General features: G+C 33.2%; 3 protein-coding genes across 3 annotated transcripts; 1 reads left to right on the top strand and 2 right to left on the bottom strand.

Moving 5' to 3' along the window:
• Positions 1-2940: 2940 nt before the first annotated feature.
• Positions 2941-10666, bottom strand: LOC145624222 (uncharacterized). Its single transcript, XM_081677222.1, has 10 exons — positions 10410-10666; positions 10071-10223; positions 8395-8610; positions 8089-8271; positions 7018-7239; positions 6013-6129; positions 5725-5868; positions 4870-4971; positions 4282-4350; positions 2941-3414 (listed from the first exon to the last, which is right to left on the bottom strand). The coding sequence occupies exons 1-10, from the start codon at positions 10608-10610 to the stop codon at positions 3184-3186; spliced, it is 1638 nt and encodes a 545-aa protein (XP_081533348.1). The 5' UTR covers positions 10611-10666; the 3' UTR covers positions 2941-3183.
• Positions 10667-11158: 492 nt separating this feature from the next.
• Positions 11159-13848, top strand: LOC145617037 (uncharacterized). The gene is made up of 5 exons (XM_081671742.1): positions 11159-11387; positions 12635-12834; positions 13113-13253; positions 13410-13490; positions 13717-13848. Exons 1-5 carry the CDS (start codon positions 11159-11161, stop codon positions 13846-13848), a joined length of 783 nt encoding a protein of 260 aa, XP_081527868.1.
• A 400-nt stretch (positions 13849-14248) lies between these two features.
• LOC145617030 (uncharacterized) lies at positions 14249-17731 on the bottom strand. Its single transcript, XM_081671735.1, has 6 exons — positions 17333-17731; positions 16289-16488; positions 15801-15941; positions 15270-15350; positions 14806-14933; positions 14249-14663 (listed from the first exon to the last, which is right to left on the bottom strand). The coding sequence occupies exons 1-6, from the start codon at positions 17565-17567 to the stop codon at positions 14618-14620; spliced, it is 831 nt and encodes a 276-aa protein (XP_081527861.1). The 5' UTR covers positions 17568-17731; the 3' UTR covers positions 14249-14617.
• Positions 17732-19100: the final 1369 nt, after the last annotated feature.

Raw genomic sequence — 19100 nt, 5'->3', positions numbered from 1 at the left:
TCAAGCTATTTATTGCTCCAATGGTTAAGCTAGTTGTAATTAATTTATTTTTAAATTAATAATATTATTTATCTAACAAATATTTGCCAATGCAAGCTAATTAGCTCTACAAAGCTAATTTGCTTGCCAAAGCTAATCATCAAAATGTGCAACAATGGTGTAGCTACTAGCTTAAGATTTTTAATATTTGCAAGCTAGTTTCTTTTCCCAACCATTGGAGATGCTCTATAGCATTACCTTTTGTTCTACTCCGATTTTAAATCTTTTTTTTTTTTTAATTTAAATTCATTAATCACACCACATGGATTATTTAATTCATTTAATAACAAACATCTCCCTATACATTTTTTATTTTCTCCATTTATATGAATTGCAATATTCAACTTTAATATTATTCACACAAATACCCTGTCTTATTTTATAATCATACATTATGATTTACAATTACTTGTAAAGAAAATTATATTTTGAAGTCATTTTAATCTTGTTAGATCTTTCTTGATAATACATTCAAACTATCAACTTTTAATTATCCATACTTTCCATAATTAAATTATTAAAGTTGTATCTTGTTATCCGTAAAACTCTACCCCTGTTACGATATTTATGAAATGGCGAAAGTATTAATTTTAACAAAAATAAAATAAAAATGTGCCCACTTTTCATTAATTTTCTCATTTTTCTTGATTATTATCGTTAACATTTGCGGAATAATGCCAGGAATATGGTCCTAAAACAACATTAATTCGATAAAATTAAAGAGATACAATCCTAAAACAACAATTACTTTAATTTCGAGAGGAGGTACACCAAATCGATCGATGGCAGAGAGACCTACAACGTATTTTATTATTTCGGGTACTTTTTTTTTAAAAAAAACAAATAGTAGGGTACGATTTAGTGCACGTATAAATATTTAAAGCTCTAATAAACAGATGTAAATTCGGTCAGTACAGTGTACCTTTTTCCAATTTATTTGTACGTGGGGATTTCTTTTGTCTTTTTAAAAAATGCTTCAGTACTCATATTAAACTAATCATAATTATACTTTATCCGCCACCAAAAAAAAATTGTGGAGTAATATACTTTATCCTCTTTAGAATAATTAACACAATTTAATCAGATATATTAACCAACCCAAAGTATTTATAATTATATTTTTTTTTAAGGAACCGGCCCAAAAGTTTAACATTAATAAATGCAAATATATCTACTTGTAAGTAAATTTTTAGTGTCAAAAGAAAAATGGTATTGTAGAAACTATGAAAGTGTATACAATACTCCCTTCATCCCATATTATAGTGTATTTTATCATTTTATTTTTTTTCACCAGAATGGTAGGCGTAGTAGAAAAGTGTGTAAATTCTTAAAAATAAAGTTAATATATATGGGGATAAGTAAATATAATGATTTATTATTTTTTGAAGAAAAAAAATAATATTGACATTTAATAAAGTTTTAGTTATATTATAAGGAATTTTTTTTTTTTTTTTTTAAAAAAAAACAAAAATAAAAAACAAAAAAAAAAAGAAAAAAACAAAAATAAAAAGAGTAAATAATGACATAAATTTGGAGAATATAACCCAATGGTTGTAGGTGCAATGGTAATTGAGGCTGCATTTGGTAGAGAGGATTGTGTCCCCTGCAACAACAATTGGGAGAGGATTAGAACCTAACCACCCACAACTGATTCCCAAATCCAAATTAACCCAAAGGTAAGGGTACGAACGAGATTCGATCTGAGAGTTCATGAAATAAATACCTTCACTTATAGTAGAAAATTATGATAGGATGTGAGTTTATACCGAATGTAGAATGGACACTTGAACTACGATAGTTGACATACACACAGTTGCATTAGATTTGGAATAATAAATCAGAAAACATTTTCATGACTTGATCCTTATTACCTATGGCTGAAAAAGCACCCTCTCTCACCTCTCACTAAGACAGCATTATTTGGGTCCTCTTTGTGAGACATTAAATGCCTTGGAGCTGGCACTTTTCAAGGTACACATTATATATACTCCCCTCTCACACATTCCTCTCATATCAGTCACACATACCCAAAACAAATCAACAAACAAAAGAAGAAAATTCAAATAAGAAAAGAAACTTCTTTTCTTTTATTTTAGTTTCAGCATAAATAAAAAAAAAAAATAAAAAATAAAAAAATGAAGGGTAAGTTCTTCCAAGTATCCTTAAACAAGTGCAGGAAAATGAGCAGCAAAGTTATACATTCATCAGAGTATGAATGTGAGTCTTGCTGTCAATGGTGTTTTTGGCCGTCGATGAGTTTACAGCAAGAAGCCGAAAAGTTCATCCCTAAGGATGTGCCCAAGGGTCATATGGTTGTATACGTTGGCCATGATCAGAAGAGGTACGTTATCAAAATCACCTTGCTTAAACACCCGCTTTTTAAAGCTCTGCTAGACCAAGCTAGAGACCAACACGACGATTCCACCACACCGCCACGACTATGGATTCCGTGTGATGAACATGTCTTCCTACATGTCGTCAGATGTGCCCGGTAACAAGCAACAACTGAGATTCAAGGGGAGAGTCAGTCATAAGTCATGACCCTCTTTGATGTGAAAACTGTATGTGTATTTGGCAATTGGCATTATTTGAGGCCTTTTTTTTTTCTGACTAATGTGAGAATGACATTCTTTGTAAGATAAAGTAGTAAATAAGATTTGTCTGAATAGCTTGTAAGTTAATTATCTATGGCTAAAGTCCTCATTTTTAGACTGAATGATTTCCAGTTGCATGGTCAAGTACATTCATTCATTCACTCTCTTATTATCTTCTTTTTCACTTTTTTTTTTTTTTTTTTTTTTTTAAAGTTTTTATTTTATTTTATTTTATTTTGTGTGTGGAGGGAGGGAGGGTAAAAGGAGAATAAAATAAAAACGAAAAAAAACAATTGCAAATTTTTTAAGAAAAATACTTATATTGAATATTTGAATTATTGTAGCATAAATAGTTGATACAAAATTTTACAACACATAAAAATCTCAATGCTTCTAAGAACTCAAGTTCCTGAACAGTAATCATGCTAAACAGGCAATTAGTCCTGATAACAGGACTTGTACACGAGGTTAGTTAAAGTCACCTGGTAATTGGTGATGACATTTATAATCTTGATATAAAAGCAGCTACTGCCATGGAACTGAAATATCTTCAATTGGAAGATTTTAATATCAAATTCACGGCTGCATCAACAGTTTTGGCTAACTCGGTTGCTGCTCCAATATATGTGTGTGGTGTTAGCTTCAAGAGATTGGCCTTTGCCTCCTGCGGTAATTCCAATCCTTGAACAAACTCTTGCATGCTTTCTTGAGTGACTGCCTTTCCCCTTGTAAACTCTTTTAACTTTTCGTAAGGCTCTGGGACACCATATCTTCGCATGACCTGTGTATGACGAACGCATCAGAGACCAGTTCAACTACGAATGATGCAGACAATCATGTTGACATAACTTCAAACGGGTCAAAGCATGAATTCTATTACTGAATGAAGACTTTCTACTTGACATGAAAGAAAATATTGTTTACAAGGACAAAGGAAACCATAGCTATGTAAGAAAGACAATCAAATTTTACCAACAAGGTGAATTAACCAATTTTCACAATTTCAACCTCTCCTTTTACTAGAATTTCAAAGTCCTCTGAAGATCTATAGCTAAATTTACGGTCAATTGAGTCAAATCTAGTCTATTAACTTTCCAAACAGTGTGGAGGTCTTAAAATCTCTCGATGATAGACAATGGACCAGCATGTAAAAGGAATTGGAATAAAAATCTTACAAATTCGTAAAAACGTGGCAGCATAAAAATCTTTCTTGTAAATATTAAAGTTCCTGGACAGTTACCAGTTGAGACAATCACAGTCATGCAACTCACCAAGCACATGTAAGCTATACCCTACAGTCTTTGAAGTAGATATGATTACTTGTTTGATGAGCAATTGAGCATAGCCTCAACTAAGTGTCAGGAAATGAAAATAAATGTGGAAGAAAGCTAACCAATATCCTCTACTCTATGTCTCTATCAGTGTAGAGTTTCGCTATATTTTCCTTTTTAGTATGTGGGGAAAGTCCGCCAAAATAGGATCTTTTACTAGTTATCAACTCATTCCTTCATTAGAGTACGGAAATATACGAAGATATTGACACTACAATTATTTGTTAAAAGTAAAAAGCAGGATCTATAATTTTCTGCCAAGAATGCAATGGTAATATATATTACTTGGAGTAAATGCATATGATAGAGTTACATACTGTTTGTATAGGCTCTGCAAGTACTTCCCACGAATGATTCAAGTCTTCATCCAACCTGGTTTGGTTCACCTGTGTGTTCATACATTATCAGATTGAGATACAAAAAGTAACCAAAAAGGTAAGTGCAAATTGGCAATAGTGAAATATAAAAAGATGCTTTTTGCTTCTTACAGATACCAAAACCTAATTTTAAGCAAAATGCTAATTCTTTATGTAGACTGTAGAGCAACTAACGGAAATGACCAAAAAGGGCATTCGGTATGTAGAAAAGACCTCATTTAACTTTGTAAACAGTAAAGACTTAATACAACAAGAAAAGATATTAACAGCAAGTATGATGTTGTAGAGGTGTACAAAGGAGAAGCTTGAGAGGTCCACTGACTTTTAGTAATGCTATAAATATTGTTCTCCAATATGATCATTTTCTGAATATTCTAGCGAGGTCAAAGCAGGAAACACAATCAGAAAAGCATAGAAATTATGCAATTGTATATCTGTAGCACCAAGCAATTACAGGTCAAGAAACCTCCTTATTCGCTTGTACAAAATGAAACAGTTACAAAGAACCACAACGCGTGTTTTACTGACCTGAAGTTTACCAATACCCTGCAGGGTACTTCTGTAGGCTAGTAGAGAATGCCCTAATCCTTCACCCATTGTCCTCAAAACTGTTGAATCAGTCAAGTCACGCTGCAATGTATACATTGAGTTAAAACTCAGCAAGATGCAGCCAATTTAGAATATAAAGGTAAAATTTCTGCTTTCCCAGAACCTACTTAATTCAGATTCAAATTAGTACAGGGCACCACATGTCCACATCTTATGAATTCACCTATCCAGCCCACAGCATCCAGACCAGTATAAGACAATAACATACACATTTGGGCCACATAACCCATTCTCAAGAAAAATGGTATCAGAGTTACTATTTCAGAAGTATCCTTTTAAGAAAAGGACCAAAGAGCGGCCAGCCAAAAAAGTTAATACGACTCAACAAAAGCTTAAAATCTAAAAGAGGACCCGTTGCTAGTTTAGAAGAAAGAACAAAACAAGATTGCAACAGGAAAGGAATAGTTGATATAGTTCCATCATAGCGTGGCAAAAGTATGGAGACAAGTTGTAAACCTGGAAAATGCTAAATAAACAGCGTTTTGGATATTGCAAGTTTACAAAAAATGGGATTGAGTTGGTTAATCAAATCTTTAAGCACTATTTTGCACATTTCAGACCAGAATACTCTTTAAGATTAACAAGGCTTCTCAACATCACCAAAAATGGTTATCATTTCCTTAAAAGAAATTAGTAAGTTTCGGTGAAATATTGATCACAAAAGGCAGGACAAAAATGAAAATTAAAGCCCAGGAAACTGCAAGAATTCTACTGTAGCATGACATAATAAAGACCAGTATAGTCAAACTTAATCAAGAAATTATAGGACATTACCTGCCATCGTGAGATAGGCAACTTCATGCTAAGAAAAGATAGACCAGCATTAGCCTTGCCAAGGTTCCCTTCACTATTTTCAAAATCAATAGGGTTCACTTTGTGAGGCATTGTAGATGACCCAACTTCACCCTCCTTAGTCAACTGCAGATGATGAATATTAAGGTTTTTTTTTTTTTTTTTTTTTTTTTTTTTTTTTTTTTTTTTTGTACAAAGGAGTTAATACTCACTAAGTAATTAAGTGAAACTTCCACATAAGATTAAAAAAAGGAAAGGAAAAAAAGTCACCTGCTTAAAATAACCCACTGAAATATAGCCCCATATGTCCCGGTCAAAATCAGTCAAAATATTGTTGAACTGGATAGTTGCATGGAACAGACTAGCCATATAGTCATGAGGTTCAATCTGCAAATACGTTGCACATGTGTATTAACAAATGTTATAGGATCCCTAGAGCGAGAAATTGTACAAGCCAACACTTGTTATTCTAGCCAATAGTTCCATAAACTACTAATGACCAAACGTATCTTCTATACAACTGGTAAAAATTCAATCTAAAACAGGTATCATTTAAAAGGTTAACAAACATATTAGCATTGTCTGTGGCATATATAGCAAGTTTGATAGCAAGATAAAATGCAACCAAGGACAGAATGCCACATTGAAATTGACATGAGTGACATGACAGAGTATCAAAATTTTAATGTGCAATTCTAAATTTCTAATCTTTGAAATTTTGTCTAATGATTTTTTTACTTAAAATTTTTGCAAAATGGAATCTTATCCAAATTACATTATGTAGGTACAACAGGAGAGAACATTTGAAACATCTTGAATACTTAATATCTAGTTCATTAAGGACACATGATCATTTTGTTTCCATATAACAAGATCCGCATAATAGGTCTCAAGATATACCTCATGTGAAAGGACCTTTGAAGTTAAAAGGTTATGGAGACCTGGGTTTTCTTTCTTCTTTTTTTTTTTTTTTTTTTTAATTCCTTTTTCTTTGGAGGAGGAGGAGGAGGAGAAGGACAGCGAGAGAGGGGGGGGGGGGGGGGAATGGGTGCAACTTACCTACCTAAATTTATACATCAGGGGGATCTGAAATTAATACCATCTAAAGTATCTTTACAAAACTTCATGCAAAACAGTAACTATCAAAGTAAAACTGAATATAACAAAACCAACAGATAAGCAAGCTTAATATTTAACATATAAGAAACCATGAGTAAAGAAATAGTAAAGTGGTCAGTAAACTGTAAGGTCTGCAACAAAACACTGTGAACGTACCTGAGTGACATAAGGATTAAAAGTTAAACCTAAAGATTGCACAAATTCTTCTGCAATCTTTGGCCAATTGATCTCAGGATATGCAACCATATGAGCATTGTAGTTCCCAACAGCACCACCGAATTTCCCCAATAACTCAATCTGAGAAAGTCTCTGCCTCTCTCTGCTTAATCTGACTGCAAATATTGCCATCTCTTTTCCCAAGGTGGTGGGTGAAGCTGGCTACATAATATAAGCACAGAAAGGAGAATGGTCAGCGATTAGCAAAAGCAGAACATATAAAACTTTTTAGGCACACTATTGGAATCAATTCTATTACAATTGGGGGCAAAAGATCTATGTTCACAAATCACAACAAAGTAACAAACAATTTGTTGAATAATCACACTCTTTGTCAATGGACAGGGAAAGGGTATAACGAGAAGGCATGTTGAGGAAGTTATATATGTAAGCACAATTTTGGAGAAAGGCATGTGAAAAGACATAAAGGTGGGATTACAGAAGCAAAAAATTTCAGAGATAATATTTTATTCATATTAAAATCAAGTAAGATTATAATCATATTTAAATTAAGAAAGCCCTGGCACCAGCCAACCACATAGTTCATGGCTGACACTAGAAGATGCAAGTGGCCAAAAGTGTTAATTTAGTAGGATATGTAGCCTGATCAGGACAATGAACATGGTGCTAATTGGAAGCTGAGCTAGTGAAATGGCAACGTTGCTATACTGAAGAAGGGTGGGAGTACATTTTCCAACTTCAACTGCTAAAAGTGCTTGCAAGTAAGAATACAAAGGAGGCAAATAAGGTTTTTGTCTCCGTGAGATTGAAACTGCTTTTCATTGTGGATCATCAAAATCCCCATCATTTATTCATTTGTATGTATAGATTAGTCAACTAAACTAGAGTGCACATATTGTGTAAAGTTCACCATGATTTCCTCCCTTTACCATTTACATACAGGTGCAGGAGGTAAATCAGTTCTTGAAAAAATCCCTCAATTTCCCATAATCTCTGGCAAAACTCAGTGTCTCATTGAGAACAATTGAAAGGTTTACCATGTAAACTTACCTGTCCATGAGTGCGGGAAAGCATAGGAATATCAGCGTATTCCTTGGCCATGTTACATATTGCTCCTATAACTTCATCCATTACAGGAAATAAAACTTTATTCAATGCTTCTTTGAGCATCAATGCATGAGCAAGATTGTTGATATCCTCAGATGTGCAAGAAAAATGAAAAAACTCCAAAACCTGCAATAAGAACCGGGGATGGAAAAGGTAAATATAGAACAATTTCTTCCAAGGCATTCTTTGAACTTTCGGTATTACTAATACAAAGTTCAATATCATTCCGCGAAAGATTGAAATCAAAACCTTAGAGATCTCTGGATGGGACTTGCACTTATCCTTCAGGAAGTACTCGATTGCCTTCACGTCATGGTTGGTCACTTTCTCAATATTTTTCACTTCTAATGCATCAGCCATGCCAAATTCATCAATCAAACTTTGCATATACTGATGTGTTTCATTAGTAAAGCTCGGCACTTCATTCACTTCAGGAATTTGGGACAACATCATTAACCATTTAATCTGCAGTACGAATGTCAATTATAAACCTAAGATAACAGAAATTCAAGGAAGAAATGACAATATGAATCAAACAGACAATTTCATCACAAAACAGGGCAACAAACATTCAGCTTAAGTGCTTAACTATCAATCAATCAATCAATCAATCAATCAATCAAAGCCTTAATCCCAAAAGTGGGGTCGGCTAACATGAACCAAATTTGATTATTCCGTGTAGTCATCAACATAAATCTTTCTCCTCCATCCCTTACGATCCAAAACTTCATCCTCACGTAAATCCATGCACTTCATATCCTTCCTCACTCCTTCCAACCAAGTCATCTTTGGTCTCCCTCTTCCTCGTTTAATCCCTCCATGGTCCCACTCTTCCACTCTTCGCACCGGTGCACCCTCGGGTCTCCGTCTTACATGTCCAAACCAACGCAGACGATTTTCCCTTAGTAAACAAGTAAATTATTTCTTGTCTATATCAGGCTCCTGAATACTTCATCCATACATAAACCAATTGATTATGTGTAACTAACTACTATACACAAACATATTTTACAATCACTTCCCCTACAGTAAACTAGTTTTATGATTAATGTAGGCACAATATTGTAAAATTTGTGGTGTTAGGAAATAAGGGTGTAATTATGTTTGATTAATGCGGAACAAGTCAATGAAATTAAGAACGGAGAAAAAACAATAAAGAAGATAAACAAACAATACAAGGATTTACGTGGTTCGGTCAAAATAGACCTACATCCACGGGTGGGGGATTCGAGAGCTTCTTCACTATAATGGAGAAAGAACGAGAGAATAATACAAGGAGTCCTAAATCTAATGGCTCAAAAGGTATGATCTAATTGATCAACTAAAGGGTCCTTTTATAACACAAGGAAACCCTAATAAAACCCTAAGGTTGTTCCCCAAGTATATTCAAATAGCCGTCATAGAAAAGATATAATTTTAGGAAATATTCCATCAATTATCCTAGAATAACCTAACTACCGAGCTATAGCTCGGCAGCTAGCTCATGCCTGCCGCAAGTCCTCATAGAGCCGAGCTATAGCTCACTCGCATAGAGCTATAGCTCGCAGCCTCGTTGCAAATTTCCAGCTTCGTCAGTTTTTTGTAAAACGGTCATAACTTTCTCGTTTCTTATCGGAATTGGGCATATGACCTATCGTTGGAAAGCTCTTGAACCAAGCTATCACCTCCAACTTGAATCACCTCAAAATCAGTTGTAGTTTGAGAGATATAAGCGTTTAAAGTCAGCCCTACTAGATTTCGAGTCACAATTTAACATGTGGCGGTAACGACATACTTTCAATGTCCAATGCATCTTCTTAGAAGCAAATATAAAATGAAAACTATCAAATTACAGATTCATATCACAAAAAAAGTGCCAATAAATCAAAGTTGCATACGCATTGCAAAACTATAAGACTTTCGACTTCCATGATCAATAAACAAACCTCAACAATAACTCGGTATCGAATTAACCCATATTCACTCATAAATGGAGCCAATTCCTTGACTTTATTCCAGTATCGGCCATCCAAGGGAGATAAAGCTGTCAAACTTGAAAGCTCAAACACACTATAATCTCCCTCATTTGACCCCTTCACCTGCCATTAAAATTCAACCATTTTAAACATAAAATAAGAATCAAAAACTCAATCCAGCATATTCAAAACCCCAATTAATTCCAAAACTTCAATGTCAGTAAATTACAAGAAAAACCCAACAATTTAAAAATAAAACCCATTTAAGTAAAAGCAATAAGATTGATTAATTTATGGAAAAAATGGTACCTTAGAAGGAGAAATGGTGGCGTTGTTAGTGGTGATAGCAGCCGCGCAAGAAAAGGGTTTTTTGAGAGAAAAGGAAAAACCCTTTGAAGGAAAAAGGTTGGTTTTCAATGGAGTTTTGTTGGAGGAGAGAGAAAATAAATGGTGGTTAGTTAAAACCCTGGAAGTAGAAGAAGAAGAAGATACTGCTGCTCCAAACTCCATGAAATTGAAACTTGAAAAACCCAGAAATTCTGAAACTGAAGAAGTGAAACGAAAGAGTAAGCGTACAAATTGTCAAATTGCAGGAATAAATTTATGTGCTCTTCTTTTTAAGTGCACGATTGGACCTGTACGCAATTTTGGGCCGGGAAATCGTGTATGGGTTTGATCTGTTTAGACTAGGGTCAACAAAATTCTCACTCTCGATAAACGCAAAAGCCTGTTTTGTATACTCGTGGGTTAGCTGACCACACCGCCACTCACAAAAGTTGCGGTATATTTATTAAGATTATTACTACATCATTTCATGAATCATCGAATTAATATCTAATACAGAGTAGTTATTATAGTGAATCACTCTAATATGGATACAAATCATTTATGATTCATATCATCTTTATTTCCAAATCATTCAAACCCCCCTTTCAATATTATTATTATTTGTAATATAAATAAATAAAGAACACCCAAACTCTTCAAATGAAATTAATCAATTAAAAACTTTCAATTCACCCTTCCCATATTTTTTCATTTTATCAGAATTTCATTTAATGGGAAAACGAAGGGGTACATCACCAGTAAAAGCGTTAACCCAATGGTTTCAAAGACGATCTTTTATTTTTAAATTTATTTTGGGAGCCATAATAACCTTGTTTAGTTTGGTGGCATTAAAATTAAGTGTAAGAAATCATGATAATCTTTTTGTTGCCTCTGAAATTGTTCATGCTCTTGGAATTTTGATCTTGATTTATAAGCTCACCATTCATCGATCTTGTTCTGGTATGGTTCAACACTTTTAAAACCCAGTTTTATATATTATATGCTTTAATTTATTTTTTTATTTTTTTAATTTTTTTAATTAATTACATGTTTATTTATAAAATAAGTTGATATCGTATGATGTATAAATTACTTTATTGGTCATTTCTAAGAATTTTCGTTTAGGTGTACGTATATATACTTCATATAGATAAGTATTCAAATTATACAATTGTATTTGTTTTAAAATGTACAAAAGGAGTAATAGGACTAGCTTCAAGTCATATAATTGTTTAATCAGGAAAATATGTAATTATATGCTAACATGAGATTTATAAAACTTTGTTGATTAAAGATGAAATTTCGGTAAGTGGTTTAATGTATCAATTTTCTAATTGGTAGTTGAATAGAGAGATCTATAAACATATAATTTTGAGTTTTTGTAATGTTTGTAATTATTATCTCAAAATTTTTAGATGTGCTTGAACTCCAATTCTTTTTATGGATGATGAAAAGGAATTGGATTTTGGGACCAATGAACTTATCATAGACTCGTCTCTCCAGACATTTAAAATTTGACTTTTTTTTTTTTTTTTTCTTGCATTCCTAGATTGGTACACATTGGCTCTAAGCTAAAATATAGTCATATAACATGCATGTATATGCGGCTAATAAAATTACCTCCTCGGTTATTTATAAAGGTTTTTGCCTTTTCAATTAGGTGTATGTGTTTATGTATTTATTTTGAAATCTAGTTGACGCTATCTAGTGGCTTTTTTTTAGTGAATTTACAATCGTATCTAACTTAGAATTATACATTATGACAACTAAATAAAAAAATTCATAACTACGGAGTACATTACTTAGAGTTTTGGTTGTATATCATTGATCCTAGCTCAGATTTTCTCAAACAATAATTCTTTCCAATGCAAGGATGACAAAGAGACTCTTATACTCTCTAACCATTAAAAAAACACAACTTTTTATAGCGCAACTAGCTTACACATTGGTTCAAATATAAACCAACCTATCTTATAAATAAGTATAACAATACTTGCTCATACTACCTACAGAGTTAGCTCAATAACACATACTTCGTGCTACATATAAATTGATCCTTGGTGTTTACAATTTAAACTAACAATGATATGAGTAATACGACATTTAAATCAATCAATATGACAAAGGTAGCATATACTAAACTCTATGTGTTATTGAAATAATCAAATATATATGGTGCTGATTCAATTCCTTTGTAATCGTAACAGGATTGTCACTAAAATCTCAAGAACTAACAGCTATATTTTTAGCTGCAAGACTTGTATGTAGTGTTATGATTGAAGGTGATATACATACATTTCTGGACTCCTTAACTCTGGCTGCTACTATTTGGGTGATTTATATGTTACGATTCAAGTTAAATGCTTCTTATAATAAAGAGCTCGACACCATGCCCCTCTACTATGTGGTAACTTATAATCTTCACTTTGTCTAATACTTAAATTTTGATGATTATTTTTATAATTTCATTAGTATAAGTATTTCTTGTGATTAAAGTATTTCAACAACAATAGTATGATTTTGCTATACTAATTCTTGTCGATTTATTCTTTTACCTATTCCCCCTACTTGTAATTCATAAATACTATACCAATTAAAATAATCTTGTTTACTGATTTAAAGTTGATTCTCACCCCATTCCTTGTGGCTCAATAAAGTTGATAATTAAATGATGATGTTTTACAGGTTATACCTTGTGCCATCCTATCAATTTTCGTGCACTCTCAATCACTTTGGCCTCTTTTTGCTCGTGTTCTCTGGTCGTTTTGTCTGTGCGTTGAAGCCATTTCAGTGTTACCTCAACTTCGATTTATGCAAAACGTAAAGGTTTTATTTTCACTTTTAAACCTATTAATTTGTAGCCATTTCGTCTTTAATTAGATGAAATACACATATACTGTACAATACAGTACTACTTATTATACTACTTACCAATTTTTTTACTATGCTGCTAAAACTTTGAGAATTTATGCTATGCTTCAGATGGTTGAATCATTTACAGCTCATTATGTTTTCGCCTTGGGTATTTCAAGGTTCGTGGGATGTGCTCATTGGATCTTTAAGGTTAACAATTTTCGCCCTTTTCAATCTACTATGAATGGAATTGCTTAAAATTAATACTCCCTCCGTCCCTAAATTATATTCCTGTTTCTAGCATTTATTCCTCATATAATAGAAGAAAACAGGAATGTAATTTAGGGACGGAGGGAGTACATTATTAACAGGGATTACATTATTAACGTATAATAGTCAATTAATGATAAAGATTAATTAACTTTGTTGAATATAGATATACGAGACCGGTGGAAAATATCTAGTGTTAGCAGGCAAAGGACATCTTTATATACTGCTAATATTGGTTGCTGAGATTGTTCAAACTTTCATATTGGCAGACTTTTGTTATTATTACATCAAGAGGTAAATTACGAAATCAACTTCTCGTATATATTACTTTTGTCAGGATTTAATAGTTATGTTAGCATTTCAAATTAGACTATCGATGTGACTATTAATTTCGAAAAAAAGGAGCTCTTCATTTTAGATTCACTATGTTAGAAAACCGCTTGCTAAATTATCTATTTCCTGTTTAATATTACAGCGTCGTGAATAGGAAGATAATGATCAGCTTACAATCACCTGTCTAAAAGTTTATCACCTCATACAAAGTGATTTTGGTGATCAAGATTGAGAAGGTTAACACAAAGGCAAACACTCAAGGGAGATCAACACCTTTTCTCTCTATTGTTGTTGTTAACAGGGTAATGTTGCTCTATAATATCTGGTAAATTTTCGCCAAAAACACATGAATAATAACCCTTTTTTGAGATACATTCAAGAATCTGCTTGTCCAAACTTTGTATGACAGTGAAGCAAGGCTTTTTATTTTTTGGTGAACAAGAGGGGCAAAGCCCCCAACAAGAAAACCTTTGTTGTATGGTTAGTTAAATCAAATTCCGCCAAAGCAACAATACTTTGAAGGGGTCCGAAAAACGTATATACCATCATTACCCTCTAAAGAAGAAAAGAAAATGCAGTAGTAGATCAGATCATATATACAATCCCCTTTGAAAAAAACAATATCAGGGAAGAAGTCATACCCCTATTTCGTTTCCTCCCTTCTGACTAATAACAGGATTTTAATCTTACTGCTTCAAACAGACTTTTATTGTAGCAAAGTATGATCCAAACCTTCAAACTAATGAGCGTAGGCTCATTATGGTCTGCCCCTCCATGACACTGTCAAACCACAAGAATACGACTCATCATTAGCCATATCGATTATGTAATCAGCACTTTCAGGAGTAGAGGAGTACATTAACACTTTTCATCAACTTATAACAGAACTAAAAATTAAGATACTTAAGTTCCCAATGCTTACCTCTTAACATAGTAATAACAGAAATCGGCCAAGATGAATGTATGAACCAATTCAGCTACAAGAGCCAACAGTATCCAGATATGTCCTTGTCCTATTAGCATCAGGTGAACACCTCTGGTCTCAATAAGCTGTTTTATCATTTAAAATGCATTTAGTTAGAAAAGATGACCCTTTACCATGTTACGTATTAAGATTCATGTCACGCTAACTAGATGGGCAGCAAAGCGGACACTGTCAGATAAAATAGTTTGTGAAGATGAAATGTCTGCTACGACTTCTTCAAAATCCAAAAAATAAATACTTGTTTAATAGAAACATAACTGATTCCAATTTTAAAGCCTGAATATCTTTTTGAGAGAAGTACATGATACTGGAAGGAATGCCATACAAAGAATAAGCAGCAAGTGTTGTTCAGATCAATTTCCAAAGGTAATCAGAAAATTCTCAGGAGTCAGAATGTTAACCTGAATTATCCAATTAGCACATCCCATGAACCTTGAGACGCCCAAGGCAAACACATAATGGGATGTGAAAGGTTCAACCATCTGCAAAATACCGATGAAGAAGTAGTGTCACATGTCGCATTGCACAGTGCTTCAGACGTTACTCTAATCCTTAAGGCATTAATCACAATACAACAAATCTCCATTGAGTACATTCCCAATCATTTCTTGCTATAACCAAATTCTTTTATCTTTGAAATCAAACTAAGACTAAAATGTATGTTAACGTTATTACATTAAATTCCATGTAATTTATATGTACAAGAGTACATACTTTTTTATTATAAATTTATAAAGTCTTGCTACTTGCTGCATTACACGAATACATGGCCAGTCTGCCACTGATACACAACTGTGTATTAAGGTAATTTGTTCAATATAGTGCTCAAGTGTAAGATGAGTTCTTATCAAAGAGAAATCTTCAGCTCTTTTTACTGCAAGCTTATGATCATACTAAAAAGCTCTCTACCTACCAATTTCACTAAGAATTACCTTTGAGTTCTGCATCAAACGAAGCTGGGGAAGAACAGCAACAGCTTCAACCGAAATGCAGAATGACCACATCCACCGAATCAACAATGGAAGAGGTCCTATAGGATGTGCTAATAACGCAGCAACACCACAAGGAGCTAACTGTACAAAATAAAACCGTAAACATAGATATTATTGATTACTTATGTGCAGAACATACTGCATAGTATAATCTTTGTTCATTCCATGATTAGTTTTATGTACTTTCTGAATAAACACAAATGTTTGATGCTCATCTCTTACAGGGTCCCATTAAAATATGAAGTATATGATTAAAAGTTCTTGAGTAAAATAGTGAATGAATCGTTGAAATAAGATAGATGATAAGGAAGTAGTACTAGTTGCCACAAGTTTATGACTACTGAGAAATACAAACTGGAGAAAGGAAAGGGAAAAAACAAGGCATTATGGCACAACCGCACAACCAAGATGAAGAGACTAAAATATACCACATAGAGCAGGGGCATATTGTCTAGTTCCTGCAGGTAAGTTGATTTCAACTTGAACCGCATCATATACATCACCCACAAAGTAGCTACAAGGTTCAGAAAATCGAGTACAACATGCACTTGCCCTCGGATTGTAAGGCTGGATAGGAGTCTCACAAATAGATTTATAGCTGTAAGCTCTTGAGTTCTTAATGATAGACCTTTAAAAAAACAAGCGTAAAAAGATAATTATCAGTAATTAAAAGGGTCATATAGTTGGTGCAACTATTGACATGTATGTCTATGTATTTATGCTCCAAAAATAGCTACTCCATCCAGAAAACCGGAACTAATAGTCACAATTCACAAATGCTCTTCACCAAAAACACAATTCACAAATGTCTGTTATAAAACTCACACAGATATATTAATAATAGAGAGCTCTAAGTTGGCAATTATCATGAGTTCATGACAGACAGATAAATTCTACACTAAACCATTTAACTATTTAGATTTGAGTACTAATACTATTCACTTGTAAAACTAGAAAACTAGTATTTTTTGCTGATACCAGAGCAATTTCACATAATCCATTAATCAAGAAACCCATAATGTTTTTTTTGGTGTTTAGAGAGCTACAAAGACGGATGATGAGAATCAATCCCAAGATCTCTTGAAACCGAGAGGGAAGCTCTAACCACTTCCATTTCCAAGTTATTTGTTCCCATTCCATTTCCTTTCTTATACTCATATCAAACATATACTACTACATACCAATCAATAAAGAGAGTGAGTGAGGGATATCTAAAGTGGTTAGAACTCCCTCCCGGTTCCAACAGAGTTTAAGATCGATTCTCATCGTCTGTCCTTGTAACTTCAACCCAAATTGATTTGAAATTGAAAGTTAAAACATACAGCAAATCAATATATGATCAAATAATAAGCTAATAGAGCATACCAATGGGTATTAATCCGCATTGTCCATATGCTTCCTCTATTCTCTATTAATTGCAACATTATCGATATACATTGGACTATCCTATAAAAATCAAAACATTGACGTACCAGAACAAGTTTTGGAGATGGTGAGCTTGTAAATCAAGAGTAAGATACCAACAGCATGAGAAGTTTGAGCAGCAACAAAGAAATGGGCATGTTCTTTAACAAATATTTTTAACAAAACAAGCAATACGACCGCAGCAATGGCGCCCATACATAGCTTCTCTTTCAGAGTACGATTTCGAACCCATCTACCAATTTGCTGCACCAATGCTGGTGTTTCATATTTGAATTTACCCATTTCGATTTTTTTTTTATTTTTTTTACTTGATTTTCTGGATACAATGAAGGAGAAAAACAGAGTGAAACACAAACAATTGGAATTTCCATTTTTAGAAATTCGTTAATTAATTGAAGGTGTTTATTGAATCATTTTGTACGAGTCTAAGAAAACAAAGAGAGAGAATTCCGGTAACGAGAGGTCCGAAGAACTTTTTTGGGTTCTTCAATCCTATATACTACATCCAAACCCAATGGGCCTCGCACCAAAAAGTGTCTCTACATGTTGATATCCACAAAGAAGGTTAATGATGAAAATCGATCCTAGGATTATTTGGAATTATAAGGGGAGTTCTAACCACTTGAGATATCTCTCACGCTCTCATTTATAGTTTTTTAGATTTACGAGTAACTCATATAGTGCAAATATGTTTAATTTAAGTCAATATTAATAGATTGACTTAATTATTTTAGCAACTCTAAAGGATTATGACATACACAATATGCATTGGAATAAAGGGTTATTCAGCTATTTGAAATTTATGGACTAAACTTGGTTTCGGTCTTATTTGGCTATTAAAGGACAGAGAGTCATGCTCTTAGGAAACCCTCATTATAAAAGCAATTTCTAAAGTATAAAAAAAATGATAAGAATTAAAAAAAATGTTTAATACAAGGACAAATGCTCATTTTATCACTTAGGGCGTGTTCGGCAAAATATAGCTGTGAAGGTAGCTGTAGCTGTGGAGGTAGCTGTTAGCTGTGTAGGTAGTTGTTAGCTGTCAACAAGCTGTTAGCTGTGAAGATAAATAATTTAGATATGAGTGTTCGGTAAAGTAGTGGTTGACTAGCTGTTACATATAAAAATCAATTTTTTATTTTTAAAACTATAGATTAAATTTTCAACAGCTACTTGACAAGCTACCTCTAATTTCAAAAGCTAATGTTTCTAACTTTTCACAAAATCTACCTCTACCACTAAAAGCTACCCTAACCACTACTTTGCCAAACACTCACATTTCTTGTTGAGTAGTGGTTTGACTTGGTCAAACCACTAAAAGCTACTCAAAAGCTAACGCCGAACACGCCCTTAATAAATGACCAACATTAGCAATCATGTTTGTAGCTTAATTTGTCTCTCAAAATCTCAACAAATATGTTGATACTTCAATCATCCAACTTAATTAAATGTTTGCTATGAACTATGATATTCTTAATTGCTAATATTAGCAATCATGTTTGTAACTTGATTTGACCAAATTCCTCTAATTGAGTTTATAATTAATAGACGATCACCTTCAATATTGTATGTTTATAATTCCTTCTTTAAAACCTCAAAATTTATTTTCACAAAAAGAGTTGTAACTTTTGTTATGTAAAGCTTGGTATGCCAGATTGAAAGTGCGAGCCTCAAAATTTGTCAACTATTATCTCTGATGATAATTCTCGCTACTCTTAAGTTATTAAACACTAAGCCTCCCGAACAAATATGATAGAGTTTAATTAATTACTTGGCGGCAATGTAAATTACAATTAATAGCTCGAAGTATGTTTA

Source organism: Chenopodium album, chromosome 3, assembly GCF_948465745.1.
Source record: "Chenopodium album chromosome 3, dcCheAlbu1.1, whole genome shotgun sequence".
Classification (NCBI taxonomy): domain Eukaryota; kingdom Viridiplantae; phylum Streptophyta; class Magnoliopsida; order Caryophyllales; family Amaranthaceae; genus Chenopodium; species Chenopodium album.
This window is presented reverse-complemented; position numbering and strand designations above follow the sequence as displayed.